The 16,905-nt window shown below is 42.3% G+C and overlaps 1 protein-coding gene and 1 pseudogene across 1 annotated transcript in view; both read right to left on the bottom strand.

Annotated features, from left to right (window-relative positions):
- Positions 1–1,975: 1,975 nt before the first annotated feature.
- LOC142140451 (hyccin-like) lies at positions 1,976–3,088 on the bottom strand (annotated as a pseudogene).
- A 4,661-nt stretch (positions 3,089–7,749) lies between these two features.
- Positions 7,750–16,905, bottom strand: part of RILP (Rab interacting lysosomal protein) — a 28,769-nt gene continuing 19,613 nt past the window's right edge. Inside the window, exons 4-8 of the mRNA XM_075196711.1 lie at positions 15,671–15,865; positions 11,664–11,824; positions 9,423–9,545; positions 8,951–9,031; positions 7,750–8,395 (exon numbers count right to left, since the gene is read on the bottom strand). Of these exons, the coding sequence (XP_075052812.1) occupies positions 8,284–8,395; positions 8,951–9,031; positions 9,423–9,545; positions 11,664–11,824; positions 15,671–15,865 (672 nt within the window). The 3' untranslated portion in view covers positions 7,750–8,283. The remainder of the gene's footprint in view (positions 8,396–8,950; positions 9,032–9,422; positions 9,546–11,663; positions 11,825–15,670; positions 15,866–16,905) is intronic.

Genomic DNA, 16,905 nt, shown 5'->3' with positions numbered 1-16,905 from the left:
CAAAATTGAATCAATACTTCATGACATCTCCCAGCAGTCCCTTCTTATCCCACTCTCTCCCCCTACCTAACCTCCTCTGCGACTGCTATCTCCTTTCTCCCCTCCCCACTTGCTAACTCACCCTCCTTAACTTCCTTGACTCCGGTATCTGCAGATGAAGTCCGTACCCTTCTCTCTTCCTCCCCCCTCAACTTGGCCACAGGACCCAATCCCCTCCGCTCCCTCTCTCTTGAGGCATGCACCCACCTTGCCCACTTCCTCAACCTATCCCTCTCCTCTGGAATCTTTCTCTTCCTCTTTTAAACATGCTCTTGTCTCCCACATACTCAAGAAACCATCCCTTTATCCCGCCTCTCTCTCTAATTACTGCCCTATTTCGTTTCTTCCTTTTGCCTCTAAACTCCTTGAACAGGTTGTCTACAACTGTCTCACCTCCTTTCTCTCTTCTCACTCACTCCTTGACCCACTCCACTGAAACTGTCCTCACTAAGGTCACTAAAGACCTTCTCCTTGCTAAATCCAAAAGACACTACTCCCTTCTTATGCTTCTTGATCTCTCTGCTGCCTTCAATACCGTTGACCACGCACTCCTTTTGCAAACTCTCAAATCTATAGTCCTCTGGAACACCGTCCTCTCCTGATTTTTCACTTACCTTACCAACCGCTCCTTCTCAGTCTCAACACAACTATACATTCCCCCCTCTTCCCTTACCTGTTGGCGTTCCCCAAGGTTCCGTTCTTGGCCCCCTGCTTTTCTCCCTCTACACCTCTTCCCTTGGTGTCCTCATCCGCTCCTTTGGCCTCCAGTACCACCTCTATGCTGATAATACCCAAGTTTATCCTTCATCCCCTGACCTCTCCCCTTCCCTTTTGTCTTGTGTCTCCTGCTGTCTCTTGGCCATCTCATCTTGGATTTACCACTGCTTCCTTAAACTCAATATTTCCAAAACTGAACTTATAGTCTTCCCCCCTTCCAGGACTCTCCCCCCCCCCTTTGCTATTTCTGTTAATAACACTACCCTTGTTTCTGTCCCTCAAGTCCGATGCCTTGGGGTCATCCTTGATTCCTCCCTCTCCTACAAACTGCACATTCTGTCCCTCCCAAAATCCTGCTCCTTCCACCTTCGGAATATATCCAAGATACACCCCTTTCTCACCACGGAAGCCATGAAAACCCTTGTTCACTCGCTTGTAATCTCTCGTCTTGACTACTGTAACCTCCTTTTCTCTGGCCTACCTGATTCTCACCTTGATCTCTTAAGTCTATCCTCAATTCTACTGTCTCCCTCATTTTTCTCTCCCGCTGCTCTATCTCTGCTGTCCCCCTCCAACAGTCATTACATTGGCTCCCCATGGCCTACAGATTTAAAAATAAACTCCTTACGCTCACCTTTAAAGCTCTTAATCAATCCTCCCCTTCCTACATCTCCAATTTCCTTTCTACCTACACTCCTAGCCACCCTGCCTGTGACCGTCGCCTCATTACTTCACTGATCACCTCTTCCCACTCCCGTCTCCAGGAATTTGACAAGGCTGCTCCCCAGCTGTGGAACGATCTTCCACGTTCCATCAGGTGAGCATCTACTCTCAAAGGCTTCAAGCGTGCCCTTAAGACTCATTTCTTTATTCAAGTCTATCAGTCCTCCTCCTAACTCCCATTTTCCAGCTCTCTCCCCCAGTTAGTACCACCTTATTAGTGTGTCTCCCCCTTTCCTGTAGGATGTAAGCTCTCAGGAGCAGGGCCCTCTTTCCTTGTGTGCTCCTTCTACTATTCCATCACCCTCTGTACCTCTTGGCCTGCTACCGTAGCCCTGTTTTCCCAAGCTTCGGCCTACTTCTCGCTGATTTCTACCATCACTTTCACTCGTTGTCCCAGCAATAATTGGTTTGCATTACCATGTTACGTGTGTGAGATATACCGTATATACTCGAGTATAAGTCGACCCGAATATAAGCCGAGGCACCTAATTTTACTACATAAAACTGGGAAAACTTATTGACTCGAGTATAAGCCTAGGGTGGAAAAGAGCGCTAATTTAAAAACCTAAATAAAAATGATAGTTTCAATGTATGAAATCATTTGTAGCTAGATGACAAGGAACATTCATAAATGATTATAAAATCATTGGGTACAACCTAATCGGAGGGAAAGAGCTGGCATGTAGTTTAAGGCAGCATTATAGCACAGTAAGAGAAATGTCAATACTTCAAACCTGTTTTGAGCTGTTAACATCTCTCTCTGTGGATGAGGTCCGCTGTACACGACCCTGGCGAGGCCATGTTGTGACAGAGCTCCGTCTGTGAGTGCCATTGACTCTATACTAGAAGGCTCGTGGAATACGGATGGCTTCGATAAGGATGGAATTGTAAACGACAAAACCTTGCTGTGTCCCTGTTCATCCATAATTTCCAAATTGTAGATACTCAGCAGAAGAGCCTCGATGCAGCCATTGCTCTGTAGGTCCCTGCTGGTGGACACAGACAGGTAACACCATATTAGTTCTGGAAGGAACTGAATCGTAAACGTCCTCAAGTGCTTCTCTTTGCTGCGGTAGAACTCAAAGAGTTGGTGGCAGACTGGTTCCAGCAGCTCACTCTGAGGTTCCTGAATCACTTAATACAGGGCAGAGACCAAAGAACTCTTCTCCTTCAAACTTACAGCATAACTTGTAATGGATGCCTCAGGCAGGGTCTTAAACTCAGATAACCATTCCTCCACAGCTCCTCTCTCTGTAGTCAACATCTTCCCACATCTAGTAGTCTATACTGGTCGTCTTGTGATTGAGAACTGTGACCCCCTCCACTCACATATCACCATTAAGTACAACAAGGACTCACAATGCGGAGTGAAGAGTGGAGGTGTTCCCTAACTGGACGGGCCGGTTCGGATCCGCACAACAAAGTTTCCGAGCATTTGAAAGGAAGTGGATCCCTCCCTACTGGTGCTCTCGCCGAAAAGGTCCCAGAAGAAACCACAAAAGGCTGGAGGAAGAGCAGCCGATCCGAGTCCAGAATGGTCACCCAGGGATGCAGCATGACATTGCTGGCAGAGACTCAGCCTCCCGCACCCTCGCTCTTGTCTCTTCTCCTCGGGAGATTTTTCACTTACCCGGCCGATGCGTTCCAACAACAGGAAGTTCGGCATTTGGAACGCAAGTTTGCGTTCCAAATGCCGAACTTCCTGTTGTTGGAACCAGGGCTTGATTAAGGGTTCTGGCCGCCCTAGGCTAATATGGCCGCAGCGCCCCCCCTCCCTCCTCCGAATATATAGGTGTATAGGAACACTCCTGAATATGAATGTTCAGGTGTATTCTCCAGCATTCAAATTTAGACAGATTGTGCCATTGTCTCTTACCTGTTCTTGCTCTTCTCTCTTGCAACTTTGTTATCCTCTCGCTGGCTTCTGGAAAGTTGGCGTCCTGTTTTGAAAATGCAAAAATGTATTATAATGCAAACCCTGAATGATTAGGCCCTTTAGTTAAAACAAAACACTCCATTATGGCCAGCTAAAAGTACCCCATTGGACAGGCATATATAAGCAATATCTGAATATTTGTTGTCAATCAAATACAAACCTCTACCAGCCCCATCTCACTAATATTTAGTATTCTAGTGATTGCTGAGACCACCCATGTGACCACCACACAATCATGAGATTCTGCCCCCCAAAGCTGCTCTATTTTTTAAATACCCCCTGCATCCATTTTCCTTAACCACAACCCCCCCACAGCCATTTTCCTTAACCCCTGCTGCAGCCATTTTCTTTACCTCCCACCCTGCATCCATCCCCCTTGCAGCTATTTTCCTTACCTCCACTCTGCTAGCTAGCTATCCCCCCCCCCCCCCCCGTCACATCAAAACTCCCCCAGTCACATATATCAGCCCCCCTCCTCTGCCCTCCTTCATACATATCAACCTCTCTCCCTCCCTATAGATTTTCATGGCAGCCCCCCCCCCTCCCACCCTATAGATTTGTATGACAGTCCCCCTCTCCCTCCCTATACATATGCATGACAGTCCCCCCTCTCCCTCCCTATAGATATGCAGGGTAGTCCCCCCCCCTTCCTATAGATATGCAGGGTAGTTCCCCCCCTCCCTATAGATATGCAGGGTAGTTCCCCCCCCCCTTCCTATAGATATGCAGGGCAGTTACCCCTCCCTATAGATATGCAGGGCAGTTCCCCCCCTCCTTATAGATCTGCAGGGCAGTTCCCCCCCTCCCTATAGATATGCAGGGCAGTTTCCCCCCCCCCCTCCCTATAGATATGCAGGGCAGTTTCCCCCCCCCTCCCTATAGATATGCAGGGCAGTTCCCCCCCCCCCCCCCTCCCTATAGATATGCAGGGCAGTTTCCCCCCCCCCTCCCTATAGATATGCAGGGCAGTTCCCCCCTTCAATTACCTGTAGTTGTGCCAGCGTCGCTCCTCTCCTCAGATCAGCAGATAGGAAGTGAAGACGTCCTGCTTCCTGTCTGCTGCACAGCAACAGGCAGCCTGGCGATTGGCTGTGTGTTGCTAACCACTTACCACCATTGCTTTTGATTGTCGAGCCCTCCACCCCCCCGCGGCGACCCCCCCTCCCCCACCCCGAAAAAAAAAAATGAATGAAGGGAAAAAAAAAAAAAAAACCCACAGGGCAGCGCCCCCCGGGACCCAGCGCCCCAGGCTGCAGCCTGGTCAGCTTAGTGGTTGATCAGGCCCTGGTTGGAACGCATATGTAGAAGTTGACAGCCGAGGGACCGAACACCAGGTAAGTTCACCCGTGTATAAGCCGAGTGCCCTTTTTCAGCATACAAAAGTATGCTGAAAAACTCGGCTTATACACGAGTGTATATATATATATATATATATATATATATATATATATATATAAAAATTTGTTCTTCATATCTTGTTCTTTATGTATCATGTTGTGTCATGTCATGGGTCCCTGTTTTCTGCATATGTCATGTACGGCGCTACAGACCCTTTGTGGCGCCTTATAAATTAAAGATAATGATAATCACCCTCCTCTCCATGGAAACCTCAAACAGCACAAATTATTCCAGGAGATTCCTGTGCTCATCTAGTGGGAGTCACTGACCTGTCCCAGTGGTTGAGGCAGCCGCCTAGAACCTCCCTCCTGGCACTCCAGAATTCAGATTGTGCTACCTGGACAGTGACCGAAAGGTTAATGGAAGGACGCAGACTGCATGCCTGGCAGCTATACTGGCAGAGCAGTAGGGGAGAGCATTCCTGCTGCCCTGTCACTCTAGTGCCTCAGCCTCAATCATATGGGCTGAGCATGAGGGTCAGAGAGCCCTGATTGAAGGAGCTCAACACATGCTCCTCTGACACCTGGTGCTCAGTCTCGTATGATTGAGGCTGAAAACATATAGGAGCCAGACAGGGGCCATATTTTACTGCTTCTGCTGTAAATCCCAATAACAGTGAACAGGTGGATCACTTCTGAAGGACCTGGACTGGAGGGACACTAGATACAACTTGAAGATCAGGAATCAAGTACATTTAAAAGGATGCACACATTCTTAGAATACAGTACTTTGTATTTATTTCTTAAAATTGTAATATCAACATTAACCCAGTTGACAGCACCATCTATGTACACATACCTTGGAGGCAATTCAGATCCCAGCCTTCCCAGTAGAGAATAGTATCATTGCTACAAAGTCCACAGTAAGAGGACCATGGTGGGCAAACAAAGTAAGTATGGGCTTTATCATTTCAGTAGATGTATATTATTTTTGCACTATACAACTTCATTGTGTGGAGCCATTATGGGATACAGGGTGAGAAGAAATCTTTATTTTTTTATATATATTTGCTCTTCACTGACTCATTGATTCAACAACCTGGAATTTATTCTCCACTTTCAGAACAGATGTGCTGATCCTCATAGTGACTAGTTTTGAAAATCAGTAGTGATGGAAACCATTGTCTACAGCACCATCTGGTGGCAGGAACTATATTGAATTGTATATTTTACAGGTAAACTATACATTGCCGGACTATCTGTATGCAAACTCTGTGGTCATTTTCACCCCGTGTAATATGCAGCATAGGGAACAATTAGACATCTGGCTGGGCAGGTTTACTTTAACTAGCACATATTCCTTTAACAGCTCTAAATCAGCAGCCCTGTAAAATGAACTGTTGGACTCTGTCCCTCCATTAAACCGGCTTTAAAACTACTGTAACCACAAGCCATGTATGGTTTGAGTAAGGAACAAATTGGTATCTGAAAAGGCAGAGATTAGTGTATGTCAGAAACACATACAGGCAATGCGGATAACTGATGTGAGCAAGGCCTAGTATAGGCTATGGTTTCCTATTGAGTTTGCCCAGCTAGCAGTCTACTGAACCCATAAGCTTACAGCTCAGTGAACAGAAAGGTGTACTGCATGGGGCAGTATTGCTAGAATAAACGCTCTTCTTACCAAAGATAAAACCAAAACGCTCTATCATTATCTCTGTTATCTACTACAACAACCTCCAACTATCTGACGTTTCCATCACCAATCTGTCCCTGCTTCAATCCATACTAAATACTTGCCATGACAATACTAATTTTCTGTATTACCTTACACTGGCCAATCAACATGCTCCAGAATCCAATTCAAAAGGACTCACCCTCGCCTAACAAGACCTTAACAGCACCACCTTTTCATACAGGGGTGTAGCTAGAAATTTGGGGGACCCATAGTAAAATACTGAAAGGGCCTCTAAGGTTTGTAGGGACGGACATGCTCCCCTCCACTACCTTAGCAGGCCGGCTGCCCATCTCCTCTCTGCACTTCCTGCTCAGGAAGAAGGGGAACATCACAATCCCCTTACTATCTAAGCAGAATTTCATTTTGGATCCCTAGAATGCTGGCTTGCACACATGGGAATGCCTTGCAGTGTCTGCAAGGATTAAGCCTCCCGTTGAACGCAGACTGCGCTATTTTCCTCAGAGTAGCTCTTAAAAGAGATGGCAGAGGGGGAACAGGAACCAGAGTCGTACAGTACTCAGAGCCTGAGGTTACCCGTCCCCATAGAAGCTGTTCTCCTACTACCCTGGTAGTTATGCCCATGTGTCCATACTTCTCAAGATATTCTCCTTCACACCCCATTAGATTTGGTCTCACTTCCTCTCCGATAACCATTTCTAACTCCCGCATACAAAACATCACCAGTGCCTATAACCATCTACGGACGTCCCTACCACACCTGACTCTCTCCCCCGCTTTGATTTTTTTAATGCTCTCTGCAAACCCATCGCTTTACTAGAGCCTTTCCTACTCCCACCTATACCAACGCTGGTACACTCATTACTGTCCTAAACTCCACTCTTAAGTCACACTTGTTCCTTTTGTCTCAGTTCTACCCTTTTCCCACTAGATTGTAATCTCTCCTGAGCAGGGCTCTCACTACCCTTTCTTTTCACACCTGCACTTATTTTATATAGCTTTTACGTCCCTATTTTATGTATGCTGTGTTTTCACCACTGTACAGCACTACAGAGCACTACGGCCCCATAGAAATCAATAACAATAATAGTGAGTACACTTCACTTTATTATATCTGTATGCTCTCTCTTCTAACTGGGGTTTATTCTAATAGTAAATCAATATTCAGCAAAACACGCACACAGAAGTCTTCATAAATACTTACATTTTGCTACTTACTCCAGTGCCCCCAGTGGTCAAAACAGAAAATGCTTGTGTACCAAGCTATAACTTTGGAAGACAATAACAAAAGGACAAACATCTTTAAAATAAGTACTGTGTTCATAATTTATTCTACCAAATACTGAGGACATAAGCACACACAAACATTCATGGGTATATATAAATACCACACACACACACAAACAATCCACTTAAAACTGCAACAACATTTCAGTGCTAAAGGTGTTAAACAATTGGCATCTACCAGGCATTACCTTGAATTATTTATTTCTGATGTTTCAACAAAGGAACACTACAAATATCCAAAGAAAAATATATTATGCAGAATTTACAATTGCAAAAATATTCTATATACATACAGACATGTATTTTTTTTAAAATCACATTCTATTGTAAAAAGGAATTCCAAATAAAAATATAGTGTTAGAAAAATATATAGATGTTTAATCTCAAGAGAAAATTAATATACACTTTACACAGGATGTGGCACCTGCCCTGCCACACAACAGATAGGATTGTACTGGCGCTTTATAAAGAGACCGTTCGTGGAAAACCAGTTACAGGGCATGTAGTGGTGATTAGACGTTTGCGCTACAGGAAGTATTTGCCGACGCTCAGTCATTTTCAGCACTGGCAGCTTCTTTCTGTATCAGGTTTATTTCTTTGGAATTGATGATTTCCCAAGGACCTGGTTCTGCCGTCTGTTTACCATACCACATGCCAAACCTGTGGAAACAAAATATTGTGAAATTAGTCCATGTGTGTTTCGACATCAGCCAAAGAACAATTTCGCACATCATTCATCAGCGACGATAGCAAAAAGCTAGTATAGGTGTTAGTGTGTTCACACCAGGGGACTTGTTATGTGTTGTGCAAATCACCAGAAGTCAGTGTGTTCACGCTAGGGGACCTGTTGTGTGACACACTGACCTCTAGTGATTTGCACAAGTCACTTTCACTCAGCAGCAAAACACAGTTCACTTGCATTTTCAACTGAATGCAAACAGATGCTTATTTTATGTAGTTTTAAAATAGGTTTTAATTTTTGTGAAGCTGGTACCATTATAATAGATATTCGGCTGACTCACGTCAGTTTAATGATCTCCAGTGGGCAATAATTCCTCATCAGTTTAGATTTGGGATGGGTAGACTTCAGAAAGGACTCACATGTTGCATTTCAGATTTTTTTTATGGAGGGATCAAAACCCCCCCCCAAAAAAAACCACACACACTACCCATCCCACATTTTAATCTTAATTTATTTAGGAAATAAAAACTTACAAACTCTTGATCTTTGAGTCTGGGGGTTTGGAGTCTACACAGTCTGTCTCTGTTGTCTGTATCCATGTGTTCTCATCGTCACTGCAGTAATAGGAAACACATAGAGATATAAACATTACACCATATGGGCTCAGACTGCCTTAAAACTAGCGTGGCAAATAAGCAAAAGGCATGTGGGGGCTCAGGATTCCTTATAAAATGCACCTCCATCTCTTATACAGAATAGTGGCAGCAATATTGTGAGATTAAGCAATCTTCATGAGAAACAAGGTTCAATGAAAAATGATTATGTGCCATAAAATCAGGTTCCTAGTGAATGGATAGGCTTCAACCTCATGAATATGGTTTCAGCCCGCAAAATGGACATTTCTAAATATTCTGCTTCCAACAGCAACATCCTTAGGTGCTTGGACACTGGTAACAAGTTAACTGCATTTAAGTACTAACATCAGAAACATAATACAACACTGACCTGCTAGTTGGCGACTCCATAATTCCCAGCATTTTGGCCTTAATTTTCTTCTTTTGCTTCCGGATGGCTGATTTCATGCCGCACAGCAACAGACTTGGGATCCTCTCATCATTCAGCAGTTCCCTTTACAGCAAGCAGGAGAACAACATGCAATGTGTCTGAGTGTGCTTATATCATCAGCCTATAGAAGTATTTATATGGACCTCTATAGGAGAGTGAGTTTAAGGGGAAGATGGTACTAGATACACACATGTACAGCCATGGCTATAGAAAGACTAGGCATGGTTAAGTGTACTTTAATAAATCACTATCCTAGGTATAGATCTGTAATAAGCTTCTGTATCGGTGTATTCTCTACATTGATATACAATTTTGTACATTTGTGAAAATGAATAAACTGGGGTAAATAACATGAAAGAAAGTGTAATGTAGCTAGAAAGTTCTACAAAGCCAAACTATGTGTGAACCTAACAAAATTATTGTTGCACATACTTCAGGAAATGAATAAGTGATTGTACACTGCATCCCAGAGGCCTCCTTGTCATTGGCAAGGTTCCAGTGTGAAAATACAACTACTGGTAACGTAAACATTAAGCAGTCTATCCTTAAAAATTTTCGGTATTGTCTTGTACCCACCCATCTTTTCCGGCATGAACACAGCTCTAACTGATAAAAAGGCTCATTAGACAACTACTCCATATATAAATCGTACAGTCTATCTCCTTTCCGCCTGATTACTGAAGAGGAAGGAATAGATCAATTATAAATGTAAGAATGTAGAGGTTTGTTCCATGTACCCAATAAACCATTAGCTAATTTCACGAAAGAGAGGTTACATTAAAACAAACAAAACAGAGTTAATAACACCTCTAATAAAAATTAACCTAGCACTTTATTCACAGATGTCTGGAGTCATTTTTAAGATGGCTACAACAAGTTATCTTAGCTGGGAATGGCTAATGTTCAGGTTAACACCAACATTAGCAAACACGATAGTCGATGTCTGTAGAATGTTAACATCACATGTTAAATTCAGGGTTACTACAACCTCATTCACTAAAGTTGTTTGAAGCGCTTGGGATTTTGGAAATGTCAAAAATTAGCTATTTTTAAAGATGACACTGAAGACTAATATAATACTATTTTTGTGAGCTTCGCCATGTAGCTTTTTAAACAAAAAAAGAAATTTGTACAAATGAGGATTTTCTTCCTTTACGTAGAAACTAAAAGCAACCCCAATTTAGAACCACCTGCAGTGAGTGTGGGGTGGATGTGTGCTTATGTCAAAACGGAAATGACCGGAGAGTGGAGAGCCAGAAAAATGGCTGGAAAGAGCTCAGCGAAGGCCCTATAAATTATAAGGACGACAGCTTACACAATGGTGGAAGATAAGAACACAAGTTAGTACCAATTTCACGTTTTAGACCAAGTTAATTTTTTTAAATTTAGAATATTTAGCACAATTTTACAAATACTGTCCACCTTCAAAAGACCCACTCATTGGCTTCTACATGTAATTCCACAGCTTTTACTACATTCATCGAGTCACCTTTCTGTCCTCCTTCTGTGGTTTTTCAGTTATGTATTTATATCATCAGGCAGAATGGTTTATTTATAACGCCCCCCAGGGTATGACAGCCGCACTATGGCTTCAGCATCCACTCCAGAGAGCCGCTTCCAGTCGTATCCCAGGGCAAGTTATCAGTTAACCTCTAACCTAAAAGCTGTCAATGCTGCAGGCAAATTATATGTAACTTTACTACTATTATATTATTAAACTAAATATAACAATATATGTAAAATACATTTTGTACATGTGATCTATCAACAGTTTATAAAGCCCAGATTCAGCTGTAAAATATACGTATATAATAGCACATTTCATATAATGCAAACTAGAAAAGGTCATCTCACCTGCTACCAACAAACATGTTCCAGGAACCGCTGCACTCAGACGTATCTGGATGAACACTTACATGTGAACTGTATCTCATACATTGGGATGATTTATTGTACTTATTGATCAGCACATGGGATAAGAATGGAGTAATAAATTATACTTTAATAGTTTTCACCCCAAACAATCACCCAAGTGCTATATTTTCCTGTATTGGTGCTCAATTTGTAAGAGGAGAGAGCCCACATGAAAGGAAATCACTTTTTGGCTATTATGGGTTATAGGATAAATGTTATTCAATAAACACTAAATAGAGAATGACAGAATGGACTGTAAGATGTTACCTGTGATAATACTGTAATTCCTCATTCACCAGAAACAGGTTAGTCTTCAGCTCATTTCGCTCCTGTACAATCTGCTTCACGTCTTCTGAGGTGAAACACAGCTTGCTAGATGGGACTTTGTCATTTTCCCCATGTTCCTGCGGCCTACATTCAGTCGTATTCTGAAAGAGTTATAAACAAGAGCCACATCCTGAAAGTGCATGGTCTAGAAGGGTCAGGGGCATGGGAAGAGGGTAGAGAGCAAATAGACAAATGCAAAGTACCTTTCAATGGAAAGAAGAGCACTATCTGGTTCTAAACAACGCTACAAGTTTTTTTCTTAAAATATTAAAAAGGAAGAAAGAAAAAAAAAAAAAAAAAAAAGTGTGATCGGATGATTGTTCTTGCTCCATTAACTTAACAGGTCTGGGTCAGTCGACAGGTTGTAGAATAGCAACAAGCCATGCAACAAAATAATGTTGCCGAAGTGGGCAACAGAGGGCTTATGGGCCGCCAGCACTCCACCAAGCCTACACCTGCGTGCACCCCCCCTCCCTTCAGAGGGGTACAGCAGACGTCTGTGTCACATAACCTCCATGGGACAGCGCAGGCAGGTCACGTGGTGGACACGGAGCGGGGGAGCCCACGGTGCTCTCCCATCATCCTCTGTACGTCCCCTGGGCTGGAGGGCCACACATGTCCATCACTCCTGCACGCTGACCATCACTGGTGAAGTATGTGCAGAAACCAATATTTTGCTACATAATGAAGCAGAAGAGGTGTTTGAAATACAATTTTAAATACCGATAATCTGTCAATGGGTACTCTCTTAGCAGTAGGGATTAGGTTAAATCTGTACAACAAATCCTGTATTGTACATGCTTCAAGACAGCCGTTTCTGCTCTAAATAACCTGGGCTGAAACTAGACAGCAGCTCAGAGTATACTGGTTACTCTTTACCTGCCAGAAGATGGCGCTGAAGAGTAATTCACAGTTACTCATACTTTATTTTACCTCTGAACCAGTTCACTGTTGGGAGCAATTAAAAGTAATGATGTATGGCAGGGTCCCAACACCCAAATGTAAAAAAAAAAAAAACACACCCCGGACTCTGACCATGAAATTCCACCTCTGTAATTACACAAGGGTAAACAGAACTATAAAAAGAGCGAGGAGGCATTTTTTGGCATCAGTGTGGTTAAATCAACGATTATCATTGTAACTGCATAATGTGTTTCACAACATTCAGAATAATTGAGCTGAAGTAGATGCCAAGTGTCAATACGGAGCACTTTAGGTTCAATTAGTTTATGCAATATTTAATACATTTTAAATTAATTTACTATTTGTAATGGCACTTTACAATTGTAGAAGAAAAACAGAGGATACAAACTAAACATAAAAATATTAAGAGAACACAGAAAAGAGATGTAAGTATTGGGCACTATGAAAGTAGAGGTACATTAGTGATTAAACAGTTAAGTCTTGAGTCTGTTTTTGAAGATTTCTAGAGAGGAAACCTCTGACTGTGTGAGGCGCGAGTTTCCAAGATTAGGGCAGTGGTCCCCAAGCTGTGCGCTGCGGCTCCCTGGGGTGTCGCGGCCAGGGTCAGTGGTAAGCAAGGTTTAGGGTCGCCTTGAAAAATGTCTAGAAATCCTAAGTGTGCCTCAAATTGAGAAAGTTTGTGATCCATTGGAGTAGAAGATACAAAGCTAAAAGCCTGGGTCCCATAAGAGGTATGAGAGATGCTAGGTACTGCTATTAGTGCATCATCTGCGGATCTAAGTGAGGGAGTGAGAGTATAGGTATCAGAAGATGCTACAAATAACTAGGACCCTGTTAATGTAGGGCTCAATAAGCCAAACCTTAAAACAGATTTGCCGTCTTACAGACTGCCAGTGAAGGAAATGAAGAACAGGAATGAGGCTGGTTAGTCCGTCTGATTGCTGCATTTTGCTGAAAATGATATATTAATATTGTCCCCTTCATAAAACTGAATTATTTTGCCTCATTAATTGTGGGGGCAATCATTATTTGTTAAGTTAATGTGGTCTTCCTTTTGTTCTAAAACGCCAGACAGCTAAAACAGCATGTTATCTGAGCAATCTCTCCCGAACCAGGTCCAAGCATTTAGCAGATCTCATGGTATATAAACTACACATAAAACCGCCAAAAAAATGCACTTTAGTAAGTCTCCCTCTTAGGGTTAGATGTATCATGTTCTAAAAAGGAAAAAGTGGAGTTGTTGCCCATAGCAACCAATCAGATTCTAGCTATTATTTTCTATAATGTATTCGGTAAATGCTAGACGCTAGAATTTTATTCAGGTTACTTTGGTTAACACTTCCACTTTCTTTTCAGAAGGTTTTATTTGGCTTCGCCTGCGCCCCCCCCCCCCAGGCTCTGCACAGTACAGGGAAGTCACTGCAGTGTGCTCTCCCCGATTCCTCTATCCTGTGAGCTTATAGCTATATAGTGTAATTTAGACAGAAGAAGAAAAATATTTAAATATATAGGGACTAAATGACAGACTAAGGACATAAAATTATTAGAGTTGTTACAAAAGTCTGGAACTCACATACCAGAGCCTCTGAACTTCTAAAAACTGCACAATGAACTCTGCCTGGTCCAAACCAGACAGACTGTAAAATCATTAAAATGGACAAAACAAAATGATGAGAAAAGAAATAAAGCATACAGACTCAGCTTCCAAATTAAGGGGACTCACTAATCCTCCATAAAAACTAGATAGATTGAAATTTCTCAGAAATTATAATACCTTGGATAATTTACAACACTCCAATGCCCAATCAACTTACAATGACACACTAGAATACTTATCCACTTGTTTCTCACCTAATGTTACCCCTTCACAACTGTATTTCCCAACAGGACTATCTTCAAACTATCATCTACTAAGAGGAAGTTTGTAAAGTTATCAAATAGCTAAAAATTAATAAATATCCAATATCTCCTCACTGATCTGTTGACAGAGGAACACAGTAAGTCACATGCTGCTAGACTTAGGCTGGGTACAGACTACAGAAAATGTATTTTGATGCGATATAGTTAATGAATTTACCAATGACCGAAAGTCCTGATCAGCATGCTGATTCATGTGTACACGCTATACACGTTATACATGATTTAGCTTAAGATCTGTGCTCTTCATTTGTCATAACTCTCTGCTGAAAGGATTGCGACTCTGTACACTCTATGGTGATCTGCCTACACGGCTGGTGGTGAGTGCATACACACTGCAGAATTTGCCTGAGATTGTTCCATCGTTTAGAGATTTTTAGTCCGTTTATAAAATTAAACACAATGTGCTTTGGAACGATAATTGTTGATTGTTGGCGTGTACACACTAATGGGATATTGGACATAATGGTCATTTATTGTGAGATTGGCACAATAATCGGGTGAAAAACCTGTAGTGTGTACCCAGCCTTACTGATACAGATTACAAAAACTGCTCTTGCTCTAGAATGGACATCCGCAGAGACAATATCTCCCCAACCTGCCGTTACATATACCTCTTATCTGGGTCACAGATATTCTCCTTCCCAGAAAATGTCAATCCTCTAGACCAGTGGTTCCCAAACTGTGCGTCTAGGCTCCCTGTGGTGCCTCGGCCAGGGCCAGTGGTAAGCAAGGCGGGGGACTACTTGGTAATTATTTTGGCTTAGGGGTGCCTTGAAAAAATTATGGAAACCCTAAGGGTGCCTTGAACTGAAGAAGTTTGGGATCCACTGCTCTAGACCAAGAATGGACATAGCTCCTGTAGATAAGGCATATTCATTCTGAGAATTGACTCAATGAAATAGTCAGGGGGGTGGGTGTCACGTGCATCAAATAATCCAAATTAAAATGCCGATATGTAAAATGTAAATAAAACTGTTGCCCCATGTAATTCTGTAGTATAGCATACAAAGAAATCCAGTATAAAGTAATCCAAGTGAGAGAACATGTAACTACATTGGCTATAACAAATACATCCTGTGTTTCCGTTTAGTACCTGCACATACCATATTCTTATCAGGGATTGCCTGGGATGTGGGAAATCCCAGAGTCAGGGAGTCTATTTCTTTCTGCTTTTCCACAAGCTGGTTCTCCAGGTCAGTTTTCCTCTGCAGAGAGCTCTTCAGCTGGGCATTGACAACAGACACTTTACGTCGTAGGTCTTCATTCATGTTCATAAAACGGCTGAGCTGCTCCTGCAACTGTAACAACCACACAAAGGCTGAGACATACACAGGAATGAGTAACTGTGCAGTAACTGTACTAGACCAAGATATTTGTAGTCCCAACAGAATACAAAAAGGTGTTCGTGTAGGGAACTCATTCCATTCAATAAATAGGAGAAGTGTTTCTATTCAGCTCTATCAAATAGGCCACACACACACGTCCAAATCTAAAACTCAAGATTGTTGACACAAATTATAAACATTTCAAAAACATTGCAATAAATAGTAAGATAACAGCAGGGTACTGCACCGACTGTACTAATTATATTAAATCTTCCTCAGTAAGGAAATGTTTAATATACATATCATACAAAGGTAAAAAAACAATTCATGCTGTAAAACTAACTGGAAATAACTATGGGGAAAACAATTTTGACCAGGTACTTTCCCATATTGTAAAACATGTCTCCAACTTACCAGTCACAGAATTATGTTGTTGACAACAATTCTTTGAACTTAATCCTTCATGTCATATGTAAACATAGTAAAACGTTTCACTGAATGAACATAAAGCACGTGTCTGCCTGCATGTAAAGTGTCTTCAGTTATATTACATGATTTGAATCAAGCTAAAATACTTTCATGGTTTATGGATTGGACTAAAACAATGTAATATTTAAACTACTGTATGTTCCCAGCTAATATGGCAACAACATGATATTTATAGATGAAGTATGTCACCCCTGCCCCTTTTAGAGTACAGATCTGCAGTTTACATACATGGTGATTCCAGGTCTCAGTCCCTTCCACCAGCTGACTTATGTATCATCTATTACAGCTTACAGACAAGAAGGTTATTCAGTCCTGCCTGGAATTAGTGTAGACGTGTGTCCTGTCCCTAGAGCAGATACAGACAGAAACACGATCCCAGCAGAAAGCACTCAGGGTAAGAAATAGCCCAGCCATGGCAGCTATAGACAGGACTTACTACTGCTTCATGGCCATGCCTCTCACACTGCGGTATATTGCTGGCTAATGGGTTAGAACATGCCATAACAAAATTCCCAAGCATGGCC

Source organism: Mixophyes fleayi, chromosome 2 (assembly GCF_038048845.1).
Source record: "Mixophyes fleayi isolate aMixFle1 chromosome 2, aMixFle1.hap1, whole genome shotgun sequence".
In the NCBI taxonomy this organism is placed as follows: domain Eukaryota; kingdom Metazoa; phylum Chordata; class Amphibia; order Anura; family Limnodynastidae; genus Mixophyes; species Mixophyes fleayi.
This window is presented reverse-complemented; position numbering and strand designations above follow the sequence as displayed.